Raw genomic sequence first — 22,673 nt, forward strand, 5'->3', positions numbered from 1 at the left:
TAGTGTAAGTGTAATATACACACCAGATTTCTTAAACTTAGTATGAAAAAAAGAATGTAAAATATCTGAAATTTATTTTAAAAATATTGATTACACGTTGAAATATGTTGAATATGCTGGGTTAAATAAAATATATGGTTAACATTAATTTCACTTATTTCTTTTGACTTTTTAAAATGTAGCTACTAGAAATTTTTTAATTACATATCTGGCTCGAATTATATTTCTACTGGACATCGTTGTTTCAGACAAAACTTCAGACTAGTGTTCCAAGATACGAAATCATTCAGCTATTTGAATCTATCCTACCGGGGAGTCAGCTTCCTTGAGCCCGTTTAACCGCTACTTAAGCACAGCGCCGGAAGTCGCTAGACTCTAAGGATCAGCACAGCCGCCCCTGGCTCCGCCCCCTGAACGACTACAAGAGCCAGCGTGCACTGCGCGCCTCCGGAGACGGACCGGAAAGAGCCGCCTCTTTGTGACGTCACGCCCGTTGCGCCGCACGGGTTCTGTTCGTTCCCTTCGAGAGCTCGCGTTGTAGAGGTGGGCGGGGAGCGTCTGTGAAGGGGGTGGTGTCGTGCGGCCGAGGGCGCGCAAATAAGGGGGACCTTGGGGGTCCTGGGTGAGGTCCCCTCTGTCCGACTTTCCGGAGCCCTTTTTGTGTGGGGAGAGGATATCAGGACCGCGCCTCTCGCACCGCGCGTCCGGTGGGAAAATGCGGCTCCTTTCAGGGAAATGCCAACGTCCCCCCGTGCAGAGAGCTCCTGCTGCGGACGAGAGCGGGGCGCGTGGCCTCTCGGCAGCATCCCACAAAGCCCAAGGGGGCAGGCACGCACGTTGTCCCTGCTGCAGGGGCCTGGAGTCTCCTAATGGGCCCCACCCGGGCCCCTGGAGGATATTGAGGAGGGGGTCTAAGGGAAGTAGGCTTCACTTCCAACCCCTCTAAAGCCTTTTTTCCTCTGGCAGCCGAATTACCTTAACTTTTTTTTTAAATTTATTTATTTTTTGGCTGTGTTGGGTCGTTGTTTCTGTGCGCGGGCTTTCTCTAGTTGTGGTGAGCAGGGGCTACTCTTCGTCGTGGTGCACGGACTTCACATTGCGGTGGTCTCTCCTGTTGTGGAGCACCGGCTCTAGGCGTGTGGGCTTCAGTAGTTGTGGCACACAGGTTCAGTAGTTGTGGCTCACAGGCTCAAGAGCGCAGGCTCAGTAGTTGTGGCACATGGGCCCAGTCGCTCCGCGGCAGGTGGGATCTTCCCGGACCAGGGCTCAAACCCGTGTACCCCGCGTTGGCAGGCGCATTCTTAACCGCTGTGCCACCAGGGAAGCCCAACATGCTTAGATCTTGGTTTGCTTAAATAGGCCACCACAGCATTAGAGCCTCATCAGTCTAATGGCTTCCTTGTTTAATTAATTTAACACAACGCAATTTTTCTCGTTGTAGAAAAGTCAGTTGTCTGCTATATGCATTGGGGTTCAGTAGAGCCTTTTTTGTTTGTTTGTTTTTGGTGACATGTCTGGCTTTGTTCATCACCATATGATCTTATTTTCTACTAGGGAGCTTTTCATACATTTGAGTCCAAATGAGGTCACTGAGTGAGCATCCATAGAGTCAAGAGTGAGAGAGTTTCCAGGGAAGTACTCTAGGCCTCTTTTAGGTCTGATCTGCTTCATGGTTTCTTATGCATGGTTTTACGTGTCCATTACAGTTCCACTACCTGATAAGGAGCCCAAGGCAAATCAATTAGGAAATTCAAGTGTTCTTTTTTGTAATATTAATCTCAGTTGACATTAATTATGCTCAACGTTGTACCAATTGCTTTTTGTAATTATTTAAGCCTCGCACTAACTCCAGTGGATTACATACTACTGTCTCTATTATCAGATGATACAGAAAGGTTAAGTAATCTACGCAGTATCGCACAGTTACTTTGTAGCAAAAGCAGGATGAGAATCCGGAAATGCTAACTCCAAAGGACTCACTCTGAGAAGCAGAACACTTGACTGGTGAGAAACCACTAGACTCTTGTCACTTCTCCCCTCTGCATCATAAAACGCTGTAGAAGAAATTAAAGGGTTGCTTTCCTGATGGGGGCATCAGTGGAGGTTTACTAGAGGGAGGTAAACTATCTGCTATGACGGAATGACAAGTAAAACGTCTGAAAAAGAGGACAGAAAAGAAAAACCTTCTCCCCGGAAAGATAAACTTTGTATGGTGAGGGTCTGTCCCAAGCAAGCTGAGGTCTGCAGCCTCAGCTATTTTACATGCTATTTCCAAATGAAAATTGAGTAACAAGGATACTTCCCTCTCATATGCTTTCATTTTGAGTAGTTAGGTTCAGATTCATTAGAAACATGTCAAATATATAACATTAGAAAAAGAAAAAAAGCAGCTTGAAGAAATAGGGTATCTTCTGGTGTTGTGAGATTTGGGACTTCTTTAGTCTCTCATTTAAGATGAAAAGAAGGCAGAGGGGTAGTAGGAGAAGATGATACATAGGGTTCTGAACTGAGAAACCTCAGCATGAACATGAATGGGCTATATCTGAATGCCTGTTGAAGCACCGGTGCAGGGTTGTAGCATCTTGCATTCGTTCTCCTTTCTGCCCTTTTCATGGTTGTGGGTTTTGATCAGGGCCTCAGCACCAGCTCACACCATGTGGACCGCGGATGAGATTGCGCGGCTCTGTTATGAGCACTATGGGAGCATGCTGCCCAAGCAAGGGAAGCCTGAGCCCAACCGCGAGTGGACGTTGCTGGCAGCCGTGGTGAAGATACAACCTACAGCTGACCAGGCCTGCGACCGCCCTGACAGACCGGTGCAAGGTGAGACCTTTTCTCCCTGGAACGCTGTCTCTCCCTGTAGGAGATGGTAGAACTACACAGGGCTAGGCAGGGACGATGGCGGTTGGGTGTAAACCGCGATGTTGGGCATGTTCCGCTGCTCCCCGCCAGGGGGCGGGGTACCTCTGGTGGTGGTAGATGGCCGTGCTGGAAACGCAGTGCACAGTTGAGTCAGCCTTTGGGGGACTCAATGTGCAGACTTATTAAACCTATAGGTCATTCAGATTCTGAGAGCACACTTAATGATTTTTTTTTCCCCCTCAGTGACAAAGGAAGTTGTCTCAATGGGAACAGGAACCAAATGCATAGGCCAGTCCAAAATGAGGAAGAGCGGTAAGCCCGGGTGGGGTCTGAACAGGGCCTGTTAGGGAGCTTTTGGAAACCGGTGTGCATGTCATCCGTTCCTCTTCTCGGCAGAGCAAAGGGGCAATATCGCTAGGTGGCTGACCTTTCACTTCCCACTGACTGTCGCTCCACTTGAAAGGACAGAACTCATTTAAAGAATGGAAGTAAGCTGTGGAAGCAAAGGCCACCAAGAACATCTTTCTGAGTGGCTTGAAAGTTGGCCAGTATTTTCATGCTCAAACCAAAAGTTGCCTGGGCTTAGCTATTCCATATTAGATCTGAAGCCCCACAAAGCAATCTTTAATTAAATGGAGATTTTGGCACCAGAAAGAATATGGAAATCCCTTAGAGGTCTAGCATCTTCACCTTCTGGTTGCCAGTTAACAGATTCCTCCTCCAGTTTGCTTTCCTCATTCTCCTAGCCTTTCCTCCTGGATATGATGAAGCTGTTCCAGGACCACTATTGATAGAATTCGATGGAATTTTATCACTATGAGCACAAGTATGGCATGAGGGTACAAAAGATCTGGACTCTTCTCCAGATAAAGATTTCCCTATAAATCAGGGGTTCTCAGCTAGGGGAGATTTTGCCCTCCAGGAGACATTAGGCAATATGTGGAGACATTTTCGTTGTCAAAACTGGGGAGAGGGGAATATGCTAGTGGTCTCTAGTGAGTAGAGGCCAGGAATGCTGCTAAACATCCTGCAAAGCCCAGGACCCAGCGCCCCCCTGCCCCATTCAACAAAGCATTTTCCAACCCTAAATGTCAATAGTTGAGGAAACCCTGCTGTAAATGCTTTGCCAGTAATGATTGTAAAACTTTCAGGCAAAGCCCTCCAGGAGCTATGTGGTCATTCTGGGTGCTGGGAGAAGCTACTATGTTCTGCTTTTAGGAACCAGGGAATCTTCAGGTTCCATATGTTTTCACTAATGCCCTGTCTTTGCCACAGGAGACATCCTCAATGATAGCCATGCTGAGGTCATAGCCAGAAGGAGCTTCCAAAGGTAAAGCCATATCCTGAAAGAGTCTGATTTAGCTTGGGTGGGGGCCCCAGAATATGCATTTCTAAGAAGCTCCTAGGTAATACTGATTATGTAGGCCTCTGAACTGCACTTAAAATAGTGCTCGTCTAGACAGTGGTTCTCATGCTTGATGTGCATCAGAATCACCTAGAGGGTTTGTTAAAACCCAGGGCTTCCCTGGTGGCGCAGTGGTTGAGAGTCCACCTGCCAATGCAGGGGACGCGGGTTCGTGCCCCGGTCCGGGAAGATCCCACATGCCGCGGAGCCACTGGGCCCGTGAGCCATGGCCGCTGAGCCTGCGTGTCCGGAGCCTGTGCTCCACAACGGGAGAGGCCACAACAGTGAGAGGCCGCCAAAAAAAACAAACAAAAAAAAAAAAACAAAAAAAACCCAGATAACTGGGCCCATCCCCAGAGATTCTGATTCAGCAGATCCGGGTGGAGCCTGATAAGTTGCATTTCTAATAAATTCCAGCCGATGCTGATGCTGCTGTTTCAGGAACAGCATTTTGAGAATCACTGGGCTAGGTCATTCTCATAATTCCAAATCGCTACCAGTCCCATTGGTCTGCAGTATCTCTTTCTTTCTTAGTAATCACGCAACCAGGGTCTTTCCCTTTACCACAGAGACTGGTTGTTTGTTCTGATAACATCCTGCACCCCATTAGGTACCTTCTCCATCAGCTCCACTTGGCAGCCACCCTGAAGGAGGATTCCATCTTTGTCCCAGGAACTCAGAGAGAACTGTGGAAACTCAGACCAGACCTCTTGTTTGTGTTTTTCTCCAGCCATACACCCTGTAAGTATATTAATGCCTTTGGATTCATGTTACATTGTCTGCTTCCTTATTGTTGTCTTATCCATAGTTTCTCAAAAAAACACCTTAGATGAAGTGTAGCTACAACCACTTATAGTCCCTTTTTGTGAACAGCCCAGTGTGCCTAACCACGTCTCTACCAAGGAAAAGTGGAGGGAGCTTCACTCATACTATTATTCAGTTCTCAGTTCCCAAGCAGGATTTGGAAGCTTAAAGCTGAGACCCCACAAGGTCCAAAACCAACAAGAGGGCTTAGAGGTCCAAAGCCCTGAGTTCTATGGTGATTTATCCTGAAACTCATTTCATTCATTCATTAAACATAAATTTTCTACTCCTTGTCAGGCAGGTGTGACATACTGGTTATGTAGCAGTGAATAAGACTAGTCCCTTGCTTACCCTTTAGTTTTTTAGGAAATGTAGACAGTCATGGTTAGTTAAGGTAAATTTTGATGAGTTGTAAGGGGATGTTCAGGTGCTCTGGTTGCATTAGGCAGGAAGACCAGACCTGGCTGATTTTCTCTCCTTTGTTTTTCTGTCTTGAAAATTGGGAATAATTTCTACCCTTTGTAGACAACAGTTCAGGGATGGTAGTAAAATTTCGTCACCCTAAAAACTTTGAAATAAGGATATAATATTGTCCCCTGAGTATTAAATTTTAAAATTAACTATGCAATTAGAGCAGATAGGTGATCACTCTTAAGAGACAATAACTGAAGATCATAACTCAAATCAAAAATATAATATAGCTTATGAAAGAACAGGAAAATGACATACAGAGGGAGGGAGGACTCATCCATACTCTATTCTTAGCAGTGCCCTGATAGGTTGTTTCCTAACTCAGTGCTTATCAAACTGTAATATGCATATAAATCACCCAGGGATCTTGTTAAAATGCAGATTCAAATTCAGTAGGTCTGGGGTAGAGCCGGAGGTCTGCATTTCTAACCAACTCCCAGGTGGTGCCAGTGATATTTGCCCATGTATCACATTTTGAATAGCCAGGGCCTGGCTGATCCCAGTGGGAGGTGTAGCATTCCTGTGGAGAGAGATACATCTGGAGATCACAGCTGGCCTGACCGCCTAATCAGAGGACATAAATCAGTGGTCTCCAGGCTGGTACTGCTTTGTGAGAGTGTACTGGTCCATGGCCAGATGAGAAAAATCAGGACTACTCAGTGAGTTTTTCAAAACACTAATTTCTTTCCATTTTAAGGTTATGAGATTTTTATGCATTTTTAAAATAATGATAAATAGGATTTTTAAAGATCTTACTTGGTGGAATAAAAAGTTGTCAACACTCTAATCGTCATAAAATCTTCTGGAGATTTTACTGGTCTTTGAAATCAAAATTTAGAACCACTGATCTAACTCCCAGGGTGATGGGTAATCTTTTACAGTGTGATGTCCACCGATGGTTTGTCTGCAGGGAGAAAGAACACTACCTAGAGAATGTGACTATTTGGCGCCCTTGGCGTTTATTCCTCATTACTAATTGATAAGTTGGTGCCTGGATTGGCTACTTCAGACTGGTACTTGTGAGCTGTATTAGCATGAGTCAGCCTCTTGAGTTCAGGCATCTGTCAAGATCAAATCTCTGAGCCTTCAGAGTTGGAGGTGGGCCCTGGGGAATTCTCCAAAGTCACTGTCACCTTGTGAGGTCTCTGGAAGCCTGCCAGCCAGCCTCTCTGGCAACACTCCCACTTCTGCATCTCTTGCCTTTCCCACTCTTAGGTTATAAAGACCGCAGACGTATTATTTACACACTTTAGAAAAGCAATACACATTAGTGTTTGAAGAAGAAGCTCCCTTCTCACAGGGGCGGTGTGCTTTTTACTGACCTCTGGTTTTCTTTGATTACCTGTAAACACAGAGTGGGTCAGAAACCTCTAAACCAGCTTGGGGAAACACCAGTTGTGTAATTTACTGTGAGTCTTTACTGTGAGGATATGCAAGATGGGGAAATTGTGAGCATTATTTGCCAAACTTATTTAACCCTGAAATCAACCATCCACTTTTGTTTTCCAAGGCATCTTATGGAATAATATTCCACAAAATGCACTTGAGAAACTGTGCTCATTCTAAGCCAGGGGTTCCCAACTCAGGATCATTCTGCTGCCCAGGGGACATTTGGCAGCATCTGCAGACATTTTTGATTGTCAGACTCAGGGGTGCTATTGGTATCTAGTAGGTAGAGACCAGGGAGGCTGCTAAACATCCTGTAATATATGGGGCAAGCCTCCGTGGCAAAGAATTATCTGGCCCAGAATGTCAACGTGGAGGTTGAGAAACCTTGGTGTAATCTAGTGTTTCCAAAACTTCTGTGGTAAGAATCACCTGGGATCTTTGTTAAACAATTCAGTCTTCAAGACTCCTCCCACTGAGAGAGGCTAGCTCACTGGGTCTAGGATACGGTCTTCAGCAAGAACCTCAGAGAATTCTTGTTAGGGAAATTTGGCCAAGTGTTCTTAACTCATCTCAGGTAGCTGGGAGAATAGAATTAAGCTTCATTTAAGTCAGTGGTTCTCAAACTTGACGTTGCATCAGTATCACCTGGAGACCTTGTTAAAACAGACTGCTGGGTACCACCTCTAGAGTTTCTGATTCAACAGGGCTACTGTGGGTCCCAAGAATTTGCATTTCTATCAAGTTCCCAAGGGATGCTTATGTGGCTGGTCTGGTGGCCTCACTTTGAGAACCACTGGTTTAAGTGATTTCTTCTCCTACAGGTGGGGATGCCTCCATCATTCCAATGCTTGAGTTTGAAGATCAGCCTTGCTGTCCTGTCAGTAGAGATTGGGCCAATAATCCATCAGTAGAAGCTAGTGGTAACCTAGAAGCTCCTGAAGATAAAAGGAAATGTGAAGACTCAGATAGTCCTGTGACCAAAAAGATGAGGCTTGAGCCCAGGACTCCTGATGGTATGGCTCACCATCAGAGTTTTGGCAACCAGGAAAGTGGCCCTAATTCACCAGATGTCAGCAGCTCTAATCTCACTGCAGAGGAACTAGCCACTGTCACTGGAATGGCCCCCGGTGGCGCCAAAGTGGTGGACGTTTATAGAACCGGAGCCAAGTGTGTGCCTGGGGAAGCTGGAGACTCAGGGAAGCCTGGTGCTGCCTATCACCGGGTGGGGCTGCTCCGAGTGAAGCCAGGCCGGGGGGACAGGACTTGCTCCATGTCCTGCAGTGACAAGCTGGCACGGTGGAACGTCCTCGGATGCCAGGGGGCACTGTTGATGCACTTCCTAGAAGAGCCCATCTACCTGTCAGCTGTGGTCATTGGGAAGTGCCCGTACAGCCAGGAGGCCATGCAGAGAGCACTGATTGGGAGGTGAGAGGGCAGGGAGGGAACAGTCTTTCCAAAAAGCAGTCTGAGAATATGTGCAAAGAGCCTGGACATACATACATACGTACAAAGAGTTAAGAATTTGTTTTAAGGAAATAATTAAGAAAGTGCTCAAATATTTAGCTTCGTGTGTACTAATTTAAGGGAAAAAAAGAGGAAACCACTGAAATGGCCAGCAATAGAAGATTGTGATTTTTGTTACAACTAATATTAATGAATATTTAACATGGAAAGATGCTCATAATGTTTAAAGAGCAATTTAGAAGGTAAAACGAGTTCATTTTGGTCTTAAAGTATATATGCCCATAGAAAAAATTTATAGGAGGATATACACCAAGGTATTAATATGATTACCACTGAGTTGTGGTATTATGGGTGATTTTTTCTTCTTTGTGATTATTCTATTTTCTGATTTTTCTGCAGTGTGCATATATTGCTGTTATAATGTTTAAAAACCTTCAGACATTAGTGTTAATTTTTTAAAAAGAAAAAAAGACAAATGATGACCACTCAAGCGTGGTCTCCCTGAAGAAGGGCAGCCAAACCTGGTTAATGCTGTAGTAACTGAGGGCAGATAAGGCCATGACCAGAGGAGGCCTGTGGGCCCTTGTCAAATGTACCACTCCTAAAGCTGACTCTTGGAAGCAACCCCAGGATATGACCCACTAATTCCACTCCTGGGTACATACACAAGAGAAATAAAGACATACATCCACATAAAAGTTGTACATGAATGTTCCATAGCAGCATTAGTCATAATAGCCCAAATGTGCAACAACCCAAATGTCCATCAGCTGGTGAATTGATAAACAAAAGGTGGTAGCTCCCTGCGGTGGAATGTTACTCAGCCACAAAAAGGAATGAAGGACTGATACATGTCACAACATGGATGAACCTTGAAAATCTTATGCTAAGTGAAATAGGCCACATGTTGTATGGTTTCATGGAGTGAAATGTCCAAAATAGGCATATCCATAGAGACAGAAAGTAGATTCATGGGTGCCAGGGGCTGGAGAAGGGGATGGTGAGTGACTGCCGTTAGGTGCAGGATTTCTCATCGGGGTGACGAAAATGTAGATTGCAGTGCTTGTTGCACAACTCTGTGACTATACTTAAAAAATTGAATTATAACTTTAAATGGGTGAATTTTATGGTGTATAAACTATATGCCAATAAATATGTTAAGGAAAAAAAGGCAATCCTAGGCACTGTGCCCAAGACATTTTCTGTTTTCCATGTTTTCTTGATTCCAAGACTTTAAGTTGCTGTCTGCTCAGCTCTAGACCCACTACATGTTGGCATCTAGTTTGTGTGAAATATTCAAGAGGAAAAAATGAAGCTTTTATATTATAGTATAATTTTGGTTTCTGGCCTGTTTTAAGGACTCCCTAGGAAGCTGATGCCGACGGGTTAGTATTTCTTCTTAAGGTTTTCAAATCTGTGAAAGAGAAATGGAGTTTCTCAATATGAGAAATGGAGTTCGGTGTTACTGAAGTCCCTGAGGGGTGGTGACTCAGTTTATAGCTGTCACTTCAGAGTGATGGAAGAGATCTTTCTTCAGCCATAAGGTTCATAGGATCTGGATTCTATTCTGTCACAACCTCCTATACCATCCTCCCCATAAATAAATAAATAAATCCACACACCTTCTAAGGCCTTTGCCTCCCACTGAGACATGGGTGGTGATGTGGTCCACAGTCCAAGATACTCTCTTTCTCGATGAGTGAGCCTAAACTACATGCCTTTCCCCTCACGTTTAGGTGTCAGAATGTCTCAGCTTTACCTGAAGGCTTTGGAGTTCAAGAAGTGAAACTACAGCAGTCAGATTTACTATTTGAACAGAGCCGCTGTGCAGTACAGGCAAAAAAGGCTGAGAGCCAAGGCCGACTTGTTCCTTGTGGGGCAGGTAAGGGATCCATGTTCCACTTGCTCAGGAGTAACTTGTCGCTGGACATTAGAGTGGCCTGGAAGGGACTGCATCCTCCCAGCCTGGGGTAGCAGTTTACCACTCAAGTGGCCAATAACATGGGCTCGGGAGATACCCACACTGGGTCAAGTTCATACTCTTTATGACCCTGGGGCAACTTGTCCTCTCTTAGCCTCAGTTCCTTCATCTTCGGATAAGAATATCATTTGTCAGGGTTGTTACGAAGAATAAATGAGAAATTCTGTTTCATGCATTTACTTTGTTCATCATATAATAAATACTCAGTGATTGTTAGCTATGATGATGATGGTGGTGGTGGTGGTGATGATGAATCATGAACCACTTATACTGTTGTATTCTGGAGGCCAGGCATCAGAGTGGCAGCCACTGTCTCTGGCATCATATCCAGCTCTCATGAGTCTTCAGTGGTAGGGGAATATTTTTATTAAAATACCTCTGACATTTACAGAAAACTGAACAGTTTTAACCCCAGAATCTTATCTTTTCATAGCCATCAGCTGGAGTGCAGTTCCTGAGCAGCCACTGGATGTCACCGCCAATGGCTTTCCGCAGGGAACAACAAAGAAAGGAATCGGACGCCTTCAAGCCAGGTATAGCATATTGGGGCAGAAGGAGATGGTGGCAGTGCATTCACACCTCACCACCCTCTAATTCCAGAACTTTTTCTTTCTTTTTTTTTTTTTTTTTGGCTGCATTGGGTCTTCATTGCTGCACGCGGGCTTTCTCTAGGCACGCAGGCTTCAGTAGCCGTGGTTCGCAGGCTCTAGAGCGCAGGCTCAATAGTTGTGGCACATGGGCCTAGCTGCTCCACAGCATGTGGGATCTCCCCGGACCAGGGCTCGAACCCATGTCCCCTGCATTGGCAGGCGGACTCCCAACCACTGCGCCACCAGGGAAGCCCCTATCTGTTCATCCTTTGGTGGGCATTTGGGTTATTTCACTTTTTGGCTATTATAAATAATAATTCTGCTCTGAACATTCATATACAAGCTTTTGGGTGGACATTTGTTTTCAACTCTCTTGGGTATACCTAGGAGTGGGATTGCTGGGTCATGGGATAACCTTATGTTTAACTTCTGAGGAACTGCCAAACTGTTTTACATAACAGCTGCACCATTTTAAACTTCCATCAGCAATGTATGAGTATTTCAATTATCCTGCATCCTTTCCAACACTTGTTATTGTCTGTCTTGTAATCATTTTAGTGGGTGTTAAGTTCTATTTCATTGTGGGTTTGATTTGCATTTCTCTAATAACTAAGGATGTTGAGCATCTTTTCCTGTACTTATTAGCCATTTGTATATCTTCTTTAAAGAAATATCTGTTCAGATCTTTTGCCCATTTTTTAAATTGGTTTATTTGTCTTTTCATTGTTGATTTGAGAGATTTCTTTATATATTCTGGATATGAGTCCTTTATCAGATATATATTTCAGATAATTTCTCCAGTTCTGTGGATTGTCTTTTCAGTTTTTGAAAGTGTCCTTTAAAGCACAAAAGTTTCAAATTTTAAGGAAGTCCATTTTATCTATTTTTGTAATTCATGGTTTGTGCTTTTAGTATCATATGTAAGAAACCATTGTCACAAAGATTTACTTTGTGTTTTCTTCTCATGGTTTTAGCTTTTATGTTTAGGACTTCGATCCATTTTGATTTAATTTTTTATAAGGTGTGAGGTAGGGATCCAACTACATTCTTTTGCACGTGGATTCCTTGTCTCAGCATTTCTTGGAAAGACTGTTCTTTCCCCTGGGAGATTTTGAAAGGAACACTTTCTTGGGCTTTACCACTAGAGATTCTGGTTTAGTGGGTCAAGGCTGGAACCCGAGAATCATTTATGAAGCTGCACAGTGATCAGACTGGCAAGAAGGGTGCCATGAAAACAAGACTTTGTATCTTCATATTGGCTTTTATTGAAATGTGGAGCATATGATCTGTTGGACATGAGACTTGGGTTTCATGATTGTGTGTTTGGAGTTTCATGCATCTGCCTTATTGGTTCTTCTTTTGTTAAATGTTCATCTTGCCCCCTCTGCTTTTCCCTCCCAGTGAGCCACAGAGGGTCTGCAATAACACGAGGGTGGGTGGGGCTGTGGGGTAGCAGCCTCCCCACCAAAGGCATTTCCATCTGTTTGGATTGAGCTGCCTCTGAGTGACTGTTGTAGGACTCCCACAATTTATAGGTAGTTCTTTTCATTCTAAGTGGCTTTTCCATTTCTTTATTATGCCCTTATAAAAAGTTGTATTGGGGCTTCCCTGGTGGCGCAGTGGTTGAGAGTCCGTCTGCCGATGCAGGGGACACGAGTTTGTGCCCCAGTCCGGGAGGATCCCACATGCCGTGGAGCGGCTGGGCCCATGAGCCATGGCCACTGAGCGTGCGCGTCCGGAGCCTGTGCTCCACAACGGGAGAGGCCACAACAGTGGGAGGCCCACGTACTGCAAAAAAAAAAAAAAAAAGTTGTATTGTAATTAAGTTCACAGGTGGATTTGTTTCTTTTCTTTTTGACATGCTTATTTGTCTCCCTCAATGGAAATAATAATAACTTACATCTTTTTAGACTTAAAAAAAAAAAAAAAGTTTTTTTCTTCACAGACACTAAGCAGGGTTCAAATGGCCTATACAGCAGACCCAGCCTGCCTCTTGGTGGCCTGAGCTGTTGAATTGAGTAGTATTTACAAAATTGTTAGGGGTAGAAATTTTTTAACCAGTTTTTTCTCAAGGGCCTCCCTGCTTCAGGCCATTGTCTGCATCTCTCCGGGAACCAGCAGTTAACCACAGGCCACGATGTGTGAGCAGAGCAGGTCACAAGGGACAGGGAGCACACTTCCTGCTGAGCTCTGCCTTTACTGTAAGTGACAGTCTAGCAGCAACCCATACTGGCCCCACCCACCTGCCTGTGGCTTCAGTTTGCTGCTTTGCTCAAGTCTAAATGCTCTTCACTGTGAACCTACACCATCTTTTACCTTAAAAGCTTTCCTTACGACTTCTTTCTGGCTCAAAATTACCATCTTTTCTCCAGATTCCTAAAGTGCTGTTTTCCAGTTTATCCCAATATGTCAGTGTTTTATGTGTGATTGGGAGTGCCCCGTGTTCTCACCCTGGCTCCGTCTCCAGTTGTCAGGTGACTTTGGACAAGTCCAGTAGCTCTCTGGGCCTTAGTGTGTTCATATCTGTAAAACAAGGATATTGGATTAGATGATCTGAGGTATCTGACATGTTGTGGATGTCTCTCCATTTAGAAGGCAGACTCCATACAGGAGTAAGTTCATGGTGGAAAGAGCAGAAGCTTTGCAGTTCAAGAGACTGATGTTTAATTCCTGGCTCCCTTTCCCCCCAAGTGTGTGAATTGGGCAAATTACTTTACCTCTCTGGGCCTCAACTTCCCTAACAATAAAGCAAGGGTAACTCATAGTATCTGTCACACGGGAATGTTGTGAAAATTGAATGAGAGAGAGTGCCTCTAACATGGTACAGGGCTTGCAGTAGACATCTTGTTAAGATAGATTTCTTCTTCAGTCATCAAATGAATCTGCACATTATGTGTTTTGGGTTTTTTTAAGACACTTTTTTTTTTTTTTTTTTTTTTTGGCTGTGTTGGGTCTTCGTTTTTGTGCGAGGGCTTTCTCTAGTTGCGGCAAGTGGGGGCCACTCTTCATCACGGTGCGCGGGCCTCTCACTATCATGGCCTCTCTTGTTGTGGAGCACAGGCACCAGACGTGCAGGCTCAGTAGTTGTGGCTCACGGGCCTAGTTGCTCCGTGGCATGTGGGATCTTCCCAGACCAGGGCTCGAACCTGTGTCCCCTGCATTGGCAGGTAGATTCTCAACCACTGCGCTACCAGGGAAGCCCCTGCACATTATGTTTGAAAGGGTCAAAGTTACTTTAATTTTAAAGACCAACAGCTGCTGGGGAGAGTGGGTTTTTCTCACTTCTCATTCCTGAGTGCTATCCTGGAACCACCTTTTTTAGAATGATCTGGAGTATGAACTCAAGACTGGGATGTTGGAACCATTTAAAATACTAGTGCGACACTCAAAGGTAATATTTTATTTTAAGTCTTTGTGTTTATTGCAAACAATGAGATAATAACAGGAATCAGATAAAGGACCCTCATTTTCAAGAAATTTAATTTTTTTTGCGTTACGCGGGACTCTCACTGTTGTGGCCTCTCTCGTTGCGGAGCACAGGCTCCAGACGCACAGGCTCAGCGGCCACGGCTCACGGGCCCAGCCGCTCCGCGGCATGTGGGATCTTCCCGGACCGGGGCACGAACCTGTGCCCCCTGCATCGGCAGGCGGACTCTCAACCACTGCGCCACCAGGGAAGCCCGGCAAATCCTTTTAAATTCTCTTTGCCCTGAAGAGGCATATTCTCTTCCCTTCCCAGATGAGCTATCAGAGCATCCTGGAGAGATCATTACGTGGCTCATTGGATTATAAAAGAGAAGGGTAAGAGATTACAAAAACAAACAAAAACTAAGCGTGTCTAAGTATGTTAGAATAAAGATAGGGCTAGGTTGAAATGTGAATGTGTAATCTTTAAAAAATTATGTATGTATAGCTTTCCTAGCTCTTTGATACACCAACCAGTAGTGTTAACCAGCTCACCAGGAAGACTAATATCTAAGAATGTAATCCTCACTGTTAAAAGGAACTAGGGCTTGTTGGAGCATAGCAGCTAGCGGCCACCAAGATTATTTTGCTCCACAGATGACATCATTGGTTATTTTTGGGTGGGCCTCTTTGACAGAGGAATTACTATTATGGTCACTCTGTTCTGCTGTTGAACAAGTCTTGAGAAAGGTCTTACTTCTCTGGAGGGAGATATAACACCTTAATATTACTCATGAGGTGACTTAGACCAAAAGCATTCATAAGAGAAAGTGCCATTTGCTCCTCCAGAGGGAATAATGTTGAAAACATTTTACAGATCTGGTCTCAAGAAGCTGTTAAGCTGTCACTGATGGCTTTTCACAGTGACACTGGAGGCCTTGACATTTCGCCCAGTGTTGGTGGTAAATAGAATCCAGTGTGCCACCTTCCAGTGAGGTTTAAGTGTTGTGTTTCTTTAATGAACCTTGAGTGGATCCCATCTCCAGACTACAGATCGTGGCATGGTTGATTACTAAGGCTTGTGAATGAAATGCCTTGACATATTTCATTAATGCTCTGTAATAATATAGCCAAATTTTCTCTCATAGTTGTACATCGGTAGCCACTGGGTTATAGCAAAAGTCTCATGGGCTCACCTATCAGTATTTCAAAGGGAAATGTGAGCATCCCGGGCAAGATATTAGTTTATTTTTTGATGTTCCTCTTTTGCTGATTCTGAGTGATGTGGACAGTGGAAATGTTGAGTCTGTAAGACTCTCTGGACTTCTTGAGCAATAAAATGTGTGGTCATGTCACCAAAAATTTCAGAGTCTTGAATCTGGAGATGAAATCTTTGATTCTGAGTAACAGTGAACATATCAACTTATCTACCTGAAGACATACATACAATAAAACATAAATAATGTTTGTTTTCAGCTGGGTAAACCAATCCTGATATAGTGCTAGTTGTCTGAAAAGAAAAAAATTCTAAGTCTCCCTTTTTTGAGGGTCATGGCCTCCTGGCTTTACACTTAATATGTTTCTATTAGCTATAAACTTCTTTGTCTCTCTTTTTATGCTTAGGCCTAGAAAGCATAGGGAGCTGCCAGAGAGCCTCGTTTCTTTGTCCTGTATGAGATTTTCCAGGACCATCACTTCCCTGCTCCAATATATAGAATAATTTCTCTTCAAATTGCGCTGGTTCTTTTACAGGAGAATAACATCAGCATCTAAACTCCATGTTCGAAGCATGTATGTTCGATGGTTTCTTACAAGTCCTTGAGGTGTTAGCTTCATATAAGTAGTTGGTGCACCAGTGAATGAGCTACACAAAATATTATGTAAAGCTGTAAGGCTTGCCTAAAAGTAATTAATTGTCTAATCTGTCAATATGAATTAGTCAGTATTATTCACACTTAAACTACTAGATGAATAAAAGATTTAACATTACAGTTGCCTTTGGTGACCACCCTTTGGATATATTTTCACTAATATTGAACAGTCAGATTATTTTCTTCTTGAGTAATAATTTTCAGTTCTAGTGCAGTCATATAAACACTTGCACAGTATTTTAGTTCTATAATTTAAGTTCATTTTCAGTTCAAGGGGATTGATATTTCAATCTGACAGTTCTTACTTAGTGGCAGCTTTAGCTACAACTCCTTATTAGCTCTACCAGGCCACTTTATTAATTGAGTGGAAAAAAATATGAGAAATATCATTTCTCTAACATCTTTCTAGTCCACCTGCAATGACCCAATACATAGTATGTATAAAAGACTCTCATATACAATACAAGCTCTCTGTCAGAGAAACTCATTTTATTTTCTACTCTTGATAGAAAAAGAAACTGTAGTAATTTTCTTGAAATCTACATGTTTTAAGTGAACACAGATCAAATGTAGAATATCTGTATGTATCTGTATTATATAGAATAGCTGTATTTTATAGATAGATAGATAGATAGATCTGTTTCTGGGCATTCTGTTCTGTTCCATTGGTTTGTTTGTTTTTCCTTGCACCAAAACCATACTCTTAATAACAGTAGTTTTATAATAAGATGATATCTGTTAGGGAAAGTCCTCTTGCCTTGTCTTTCAAGAGTGTCTTGGCTTTTCTTAGACTTTTAAATTTAAAGTTCAGTTTGGGGAGAATTGACATTTTTCATTGTTAAGTCTTCAAACCAGGAATATGGTGTATATCTTTTTATATAATGCTGGTGCCAAATTGGCAGTTGTGCCCCAAATTTAAAACAAGCAGTTTTGAATGTTCACTTATTTAGGTCTTCTTACATATATTTCAGTAAAGTTTTATGATTTTCTTCACATAAATTTTCACATCTTTTATTAGATTTATTTCTTGAATGATGTATTAGTTATCTGTTGCTGTGTAACAAATTACACCCCCCCCCAAAAAAAAAAACCTAGTGGCTTAAAAAAACAATTAACATTTATTATTTCACAGTCTCTGTGCGTCAGGAATTTGGGAGGAGCTTAGCTGGATAATTCTGACTCAGGGGCTTATGAGGTTGCAATCCATTATGTCAACCAAGACTACAGTCATCAAAGGCTTGACTGGGGCTGGAGGATCCAGTTTCAAAATGGCTCACTCATGTGGCTGCAAGGTCAGTCAGTGCTGGCTGCTCGCAGGAGGCCTCTCAGTTCCTCTCAATTTCCTACAATTTCCTACAATTTTCCTCTCATAGTCCTACAAGTATTCATCTTTACAACATGATGGCCGGTTTCTCCCCAGAGCAAGCAATCCAAGAGAGCAAGGCAGAAGCCACAGAGTCTTTTGTGAGTAGCCTCAGAAGTCACACTCCAACCCAATCTCCTAATGGTTATTCACATAACCCCTATTCGGTGTGGGGCGGGATTGCATAATGGCATGAATTCCAGGAGGTAAGAATCACCATTCAGAGATTGGCTACCACAGATGCTGTTTTAAGTAATTTCCTTTCATTTCATTTTCTGGTCATTGCTACTGCAATCAACTTTTTTGTTGTTGTTTATTTCTCTTACAATTAATGTTTGTATCCAGCAACCTTGCTAACTCTTATTATTCTACTAATGTATCTGGGCATTCTTTCGGAATTTTTGAACATAGTCTATCTTTTGCAAATAGTATTTCCTTTCCAAACCTCCACTCCTTTTTTTTTTTTTCTTGACTTATTGTGCTGACCAGAACTGACAATATCACAATCATCTACGAATAATGACTTGTTTTTTGCTTTTCAATCTTTATTCCTTTTATTTCTTGTCTTACTGGCCAGACCTTCTGTATAATGTTGGATAAAAGCAGTGATAGCAAGTATCCTTGTATTATTCCTGATTTTTTTTTTTCTTGGCCACGCCATGTGGCATGCGGGATCTTAGTTCCCTGACCAGGGATGGAACCTGTGCCCCCTGCAGTGGAAGCGCAGCCTTAACCACTGGACCGTCAGGGAAGTCCCAAAGCTCTGTAAGCATTGTTACCCAAGGGGCCAGCTCCCTTGAAAGGAGGAAGCCAAACATAGCTGATGGGTATCCTTGGGGGCAAAATTTAGTAATCCCCTCTGTCTTTACCCCATTTCAGCCCGTCACCTTGATGATTTCACTGCTGGTAACATTTCTTGAGAGTTTTGGGGTTTTTTGTTTGTTTGTTTTGGCTGCATTGGGTGTTCATTGCTGCACATGGGCTTTCTCTAGTTGCAGTGAACAGGGGCTACTCTTTGTTGCGGTACTCAGGCTTCTCATTGCGGTGGCTTCTCTTGTTGCGGAGCATGGGCTCTAGGCACGCAGGCTTCAGTAGTTGTGGCACGCGGGCTTAGTTGCTCTGTGGCATGTGGGATCTTCCCGGACCAGGAATGGAACCCGTGTCCCCTGCATTGGCAGGTGGATTCTTAATCACTGCACCACCAGGGAAGTCCCTGATAACATTTCTTAAGATGAGAATCAGTTTTGTCCCTCAACCTAATCAGACTCTTGGGTCTGGATTTTTCTTCTTGCCAAGTGCAAGAAGGTGAAAATGGGGGCTCAGGACCTTCAGACCTAAAAAGATACCATGTGAAACCCAGTATCTTTGATAGGGGCCTGATACATAGTAAACACTTAATAAATCTTCTTGGTCTTCTTTTTCCAAACAGATCCCGAATCAGCAAAGTAGAGCTCTTTAGATCATTCCAGAAGCTGCTAAGCAGTATTTCAGAGGACAAGTGGCCAGACTCCCTCAGGTGATGCCATTGACCTATGTTTTTTCATATTTAGGAAGACTTCTGGTTTAATTCTGCTTATGGATGGCAGGAAGCTTTGGCAGGAATGGTGGTTCAGTAGGCAAGTGGGTACTTACTACTAACCACATGCTCTTCAATCCCCATGGCCCCATTTGCAGATATGTGTATGATCTGAGCTGTGGGAGATGGGTAGTTGGTAATACAGAGTCACACGAGCCTAAGGGCAGAATTGGGGCCTGGGCCATTACAGGCCCTCCTCTTGTTCCACCTCCAGATGGACAGCATTGTGGAAATGTGAGTGCTTGGGGAGCAATAGATTCTGTTGGGAATATCATTCTCTTCTCTTTTTCTTTTGTTCACATCACTGCTTGTGAACAGAAGCTCGAAGACTTAAATTACTTTCCAAACAGGAATGTAGAGAACTATAAAACCACTTCTGGGGCAGGTGGGTGGGTGGAATTCAGATACTAACTACCCAGAGTTAGGCCAAATCTCACAGGGTAGGGGCACAGCCCCCACAAACTGACCTCACTTCAGGACACCAGCCACATACTGGGGGGGCCCCAAAGCCACTTACACTTCTGACCAACTGACTACAAACTCAGGTTCCTACTTCCCCCTCAGGTTCAATAATTCACTAGAAAAACTCACAGAATTCAGGAAAGCACCATACTTACAATTACCTTTTATTATGAAGGATACAAATAAGGACCAGATGAAAGAAGGGACACATAGGGCAAGGTCTCCAAGGGTCTGCAACCTGACACTTCTGTGTCCCCAGGATGCATCACCCTCCCAGCATGTCACTCTCTGTCACCAACCAGGAAGCTGACCTGAGCTTCAGTGCTCAGCATGTTTAGTGTGGTTTCATCAATAAGCATGATTAATAGAATTGATGGCCACATGATGTGGTTGAACTCAGTCTCCACCTTCCAATATCCCCACCCCAGGAGGTCAGACTGATATCAGATGGCTCAAAGCCCCAACTTTCTAAACTCATGGTTGGTCTTTCTGGCATGGCCAGCCCATCCTGAAACTATCTAGGGCCCACCATGAGTCATCTCGTTAAGCAAAAACTTAGGTGTGATCTGAGGGGTCCACCATGAATAACAAAGACATTCCTATCATTAGGGGAATTCTAAGGGCTTAGAGGCTCCCTGCCAGGAACTGACAACAAAGATCAGCCAAATTCTTTTTTATACAACAGTGGGGAAGCGAAGGCGTAGCTATATGCTTCCATATGAAGAGGCTACCACCAGTTTTCACCATCATGCATCCTACAGTCAGTATTGATGCCCTCCGTCATCCATGGTCAGTTTGCTTGTTTCTTGTCTGGAAGAATGAATCAGACTGGAACTGGGTGGGTTTCCGTACATTCTGTGACTTAAAAACAAATCTGGACTTAGGTAAGGAGAGACTTCATTCAAAAGGATTATTGTAATAAGAGAAAGGGCCTGTTACAATAGGAGGAGGACTAACGCAATAGCAAGGGCACTGCAATCTTAAGATCTGTAAGCCTCTTGAAGAGCAGGTGCAAAGGAATTTTCTTTTATACGGAGAGAGAAGCAAAGTTAGACAGAGCCGGGAATGGGGGAGTAGGACGAGCCGGTAGTGTGATGGAACAATTGAACAGGAAGTGTTGATTCTCAGGAGGGGCTGTTAAAAGAAGGGCTTGTTACACATGCTGATGCTGGCTCAGGCTGAAAGTGGCTCAAAGTTCGGGGGTCTGGGGGAAGGAGAGAAGCATAACTAATATTTGGTCAAATTAGCAGGCATGTGGTTGAGATTTTGTCAGTGGGTACAGTTCAGCTAATCATTATGAGGCAAAGAATGGGGTCTGTGTCTGGCCTTGTTAGAGGTGAGCGAGGGGGGCATTCATGAGTCTGTCCAAGCCATGAAGAAGGGTGGTTCTTTGCAGTCAGCCACTTCCCACAACACAGAAGTGTGGGATGGAGATTTCTTAACCATAGCTTGTTTGGGGAACTGAGGGCTCAGGTAAAGTTTAACATTGTCATGTGTGTGGTTCCCATCCATTAACCACCAAAAAGCTATGGGAAATTGATCAAACAACGAAAATCAGTGTTTGCTACCATTAGCAACTTTAATCTTTGCTGAAGTGAGTGAAGAAACAACTTGGGTCTCCTCAGATCTTGGCAAAGAACGAAAGAGTAGAAGCAGGATAAAACCTGAATCAATGAGACATGAGGCTCAGTTTCTTCAGCTATGAGATGGCAAGGACAGAGCTCAAGGTCGGGGCTGGATGGAGAAGAGGGCTCAGAGGAGCCTAACTCAAGTTTGATCAAAGGAAAGAATCTTTGTCACAAGAAAATCTTTTGATCTGGGCGTGAGTATTATAGATATTATTCAGCACGTCGGCCATTCTTCAGCAGTCAGAGACACTAAGGGATTTGGGAAGGGGTATTGGCTGGCAGTACATAGGAGAATATGATTAAGATGGAAAGTGCTTTGGGAAAATGCAGTTGAGAAATTTCTAACAGCTAGATCCTAATGGTGGAAATTATAGACACATAGAAAATTTTAAACCAAGTAGTAGATACAGTTATTCTTGTTTTATCTGATTCCACCAGGACCAGACAAAACTAGCATTCTGTTTATTCTTACCTGTTTTAATCCATGCTGTTTTCTAGTGAATTCCCTACAAAGGAGGTAAGAGTCAGCATAGGACAGCATAACAAAATCCTCCTGCTTCCTAAGTCTCTTGTAATAAATCTGTCCAGCCTATTGCTGAGGTGTCTTGCTGGCCACGGTGGTGAGCTATCCAGTGAGAACTTGTGTGCTTGGTGGTGTGTGTGCATTAGGGTGCAGAAGCTAGTGACGTACCATGAGTACAAGGAGGCCGCATCCACTTACCAGCAGGCCTGGAGCGCACTCCGAAAGCAGGCATTTGGATCCTGGATCAGAAACCCACCGGATTATCAACAATTTAAATGAGCAAAGTTTACTGGCAGCAGGGTGTTTTCCATTCATTCATTCTGGACTGCCTTCTTCCTACATGCTGGATAAGCCTTAGCTTTTCTTGTGGCTGATCAGGAAAAAAAGACTGCCATCTACCAGAGTAAAATATCTCTTCTGTGTGAGATGGATGGAATTCTGGACATGGAACAATCTATACTTGACTGAAGTAGCTCACTGCTAAAACAGCATCTTGCTAATGACCTTGGTATGTGTCCTGTGTTTTATTGCTTCTCTAAGAATAAGAATTTGGAATGTGATGCTTTAAAAGTACTCTGCAATAGCTCCATTTTGTCTGTTCCTACATTGACTTGGCAAGTACTTATTGGGCTGAGATGATGTTTGAATCTCTGCAAGTTTTAGAGTTTCGCCTGTCATAGTGGACGTGTATTTTGTATATCCAGTCTTTTTTCCTTTGGAGAACCACCCTTTCCTGCTTTACACATGCTTGGATGAAGTGAACTTTACTCCTTGGCTCCAGGAATGTGAGCCAGCCCTGAACAGTCCTGGAACTAGTGCCAGAGTGATCAGGTAAGATTCTCTCTCCTCTTGTATCGGGAGCTATAAACGCCACGTAAT

General features: G+C 43.6%; 1 protein-coding gene across 1 annotated transcript; it reads left to right on the plus strand.

Moving 5' to 3' along the window:
- Window positions 1-1,938: 1,938 nt before the first annotated feature.
- Window positions 1,939-22,073, plus strand: ADAT1 (adenosine deaminase tRNA specific 1; the record flags this gene model as incomplete). Its single annotated transcript, XM_082862483.1, has 10 exons — window positions 1,939-2,004; window positions 2,633-2,823; window positions 3,106-3,174; window positions 4,138-4,192; window positions 4,878-5,008; window positions 7,753-8,356; window positions 10,132-10,277; window positions 10,810-10,909; window positions 19,035-19,121; window positions 21,941-22,073. The coding sequence occupies exons 2-10, from the start codon at window positions 2,655-2,657 to the stop codon at window positions 22,071-22,073; spliced, it is 1,494 nt and encodes a 497-aa protein (XP_082718609.1). The 5' UTR covers window positions 1,939-2,004; window positions 2,633-2,654.
- Between the last annotated feature and the right edge of the window lie 600 nt (window positions 22,074-22,673).

This window comes from Leucopleurus acutus, assembly GCF_964270905.1.
Source record: "Leucopleurus acutus genome assembly, chromosome: 20".
NCBI lineage: Eukaryota > Metazoa > Chordata > Mammalia > Artiodactyla > Delphinidae > Leucopleurus > Leucopleurus acutus.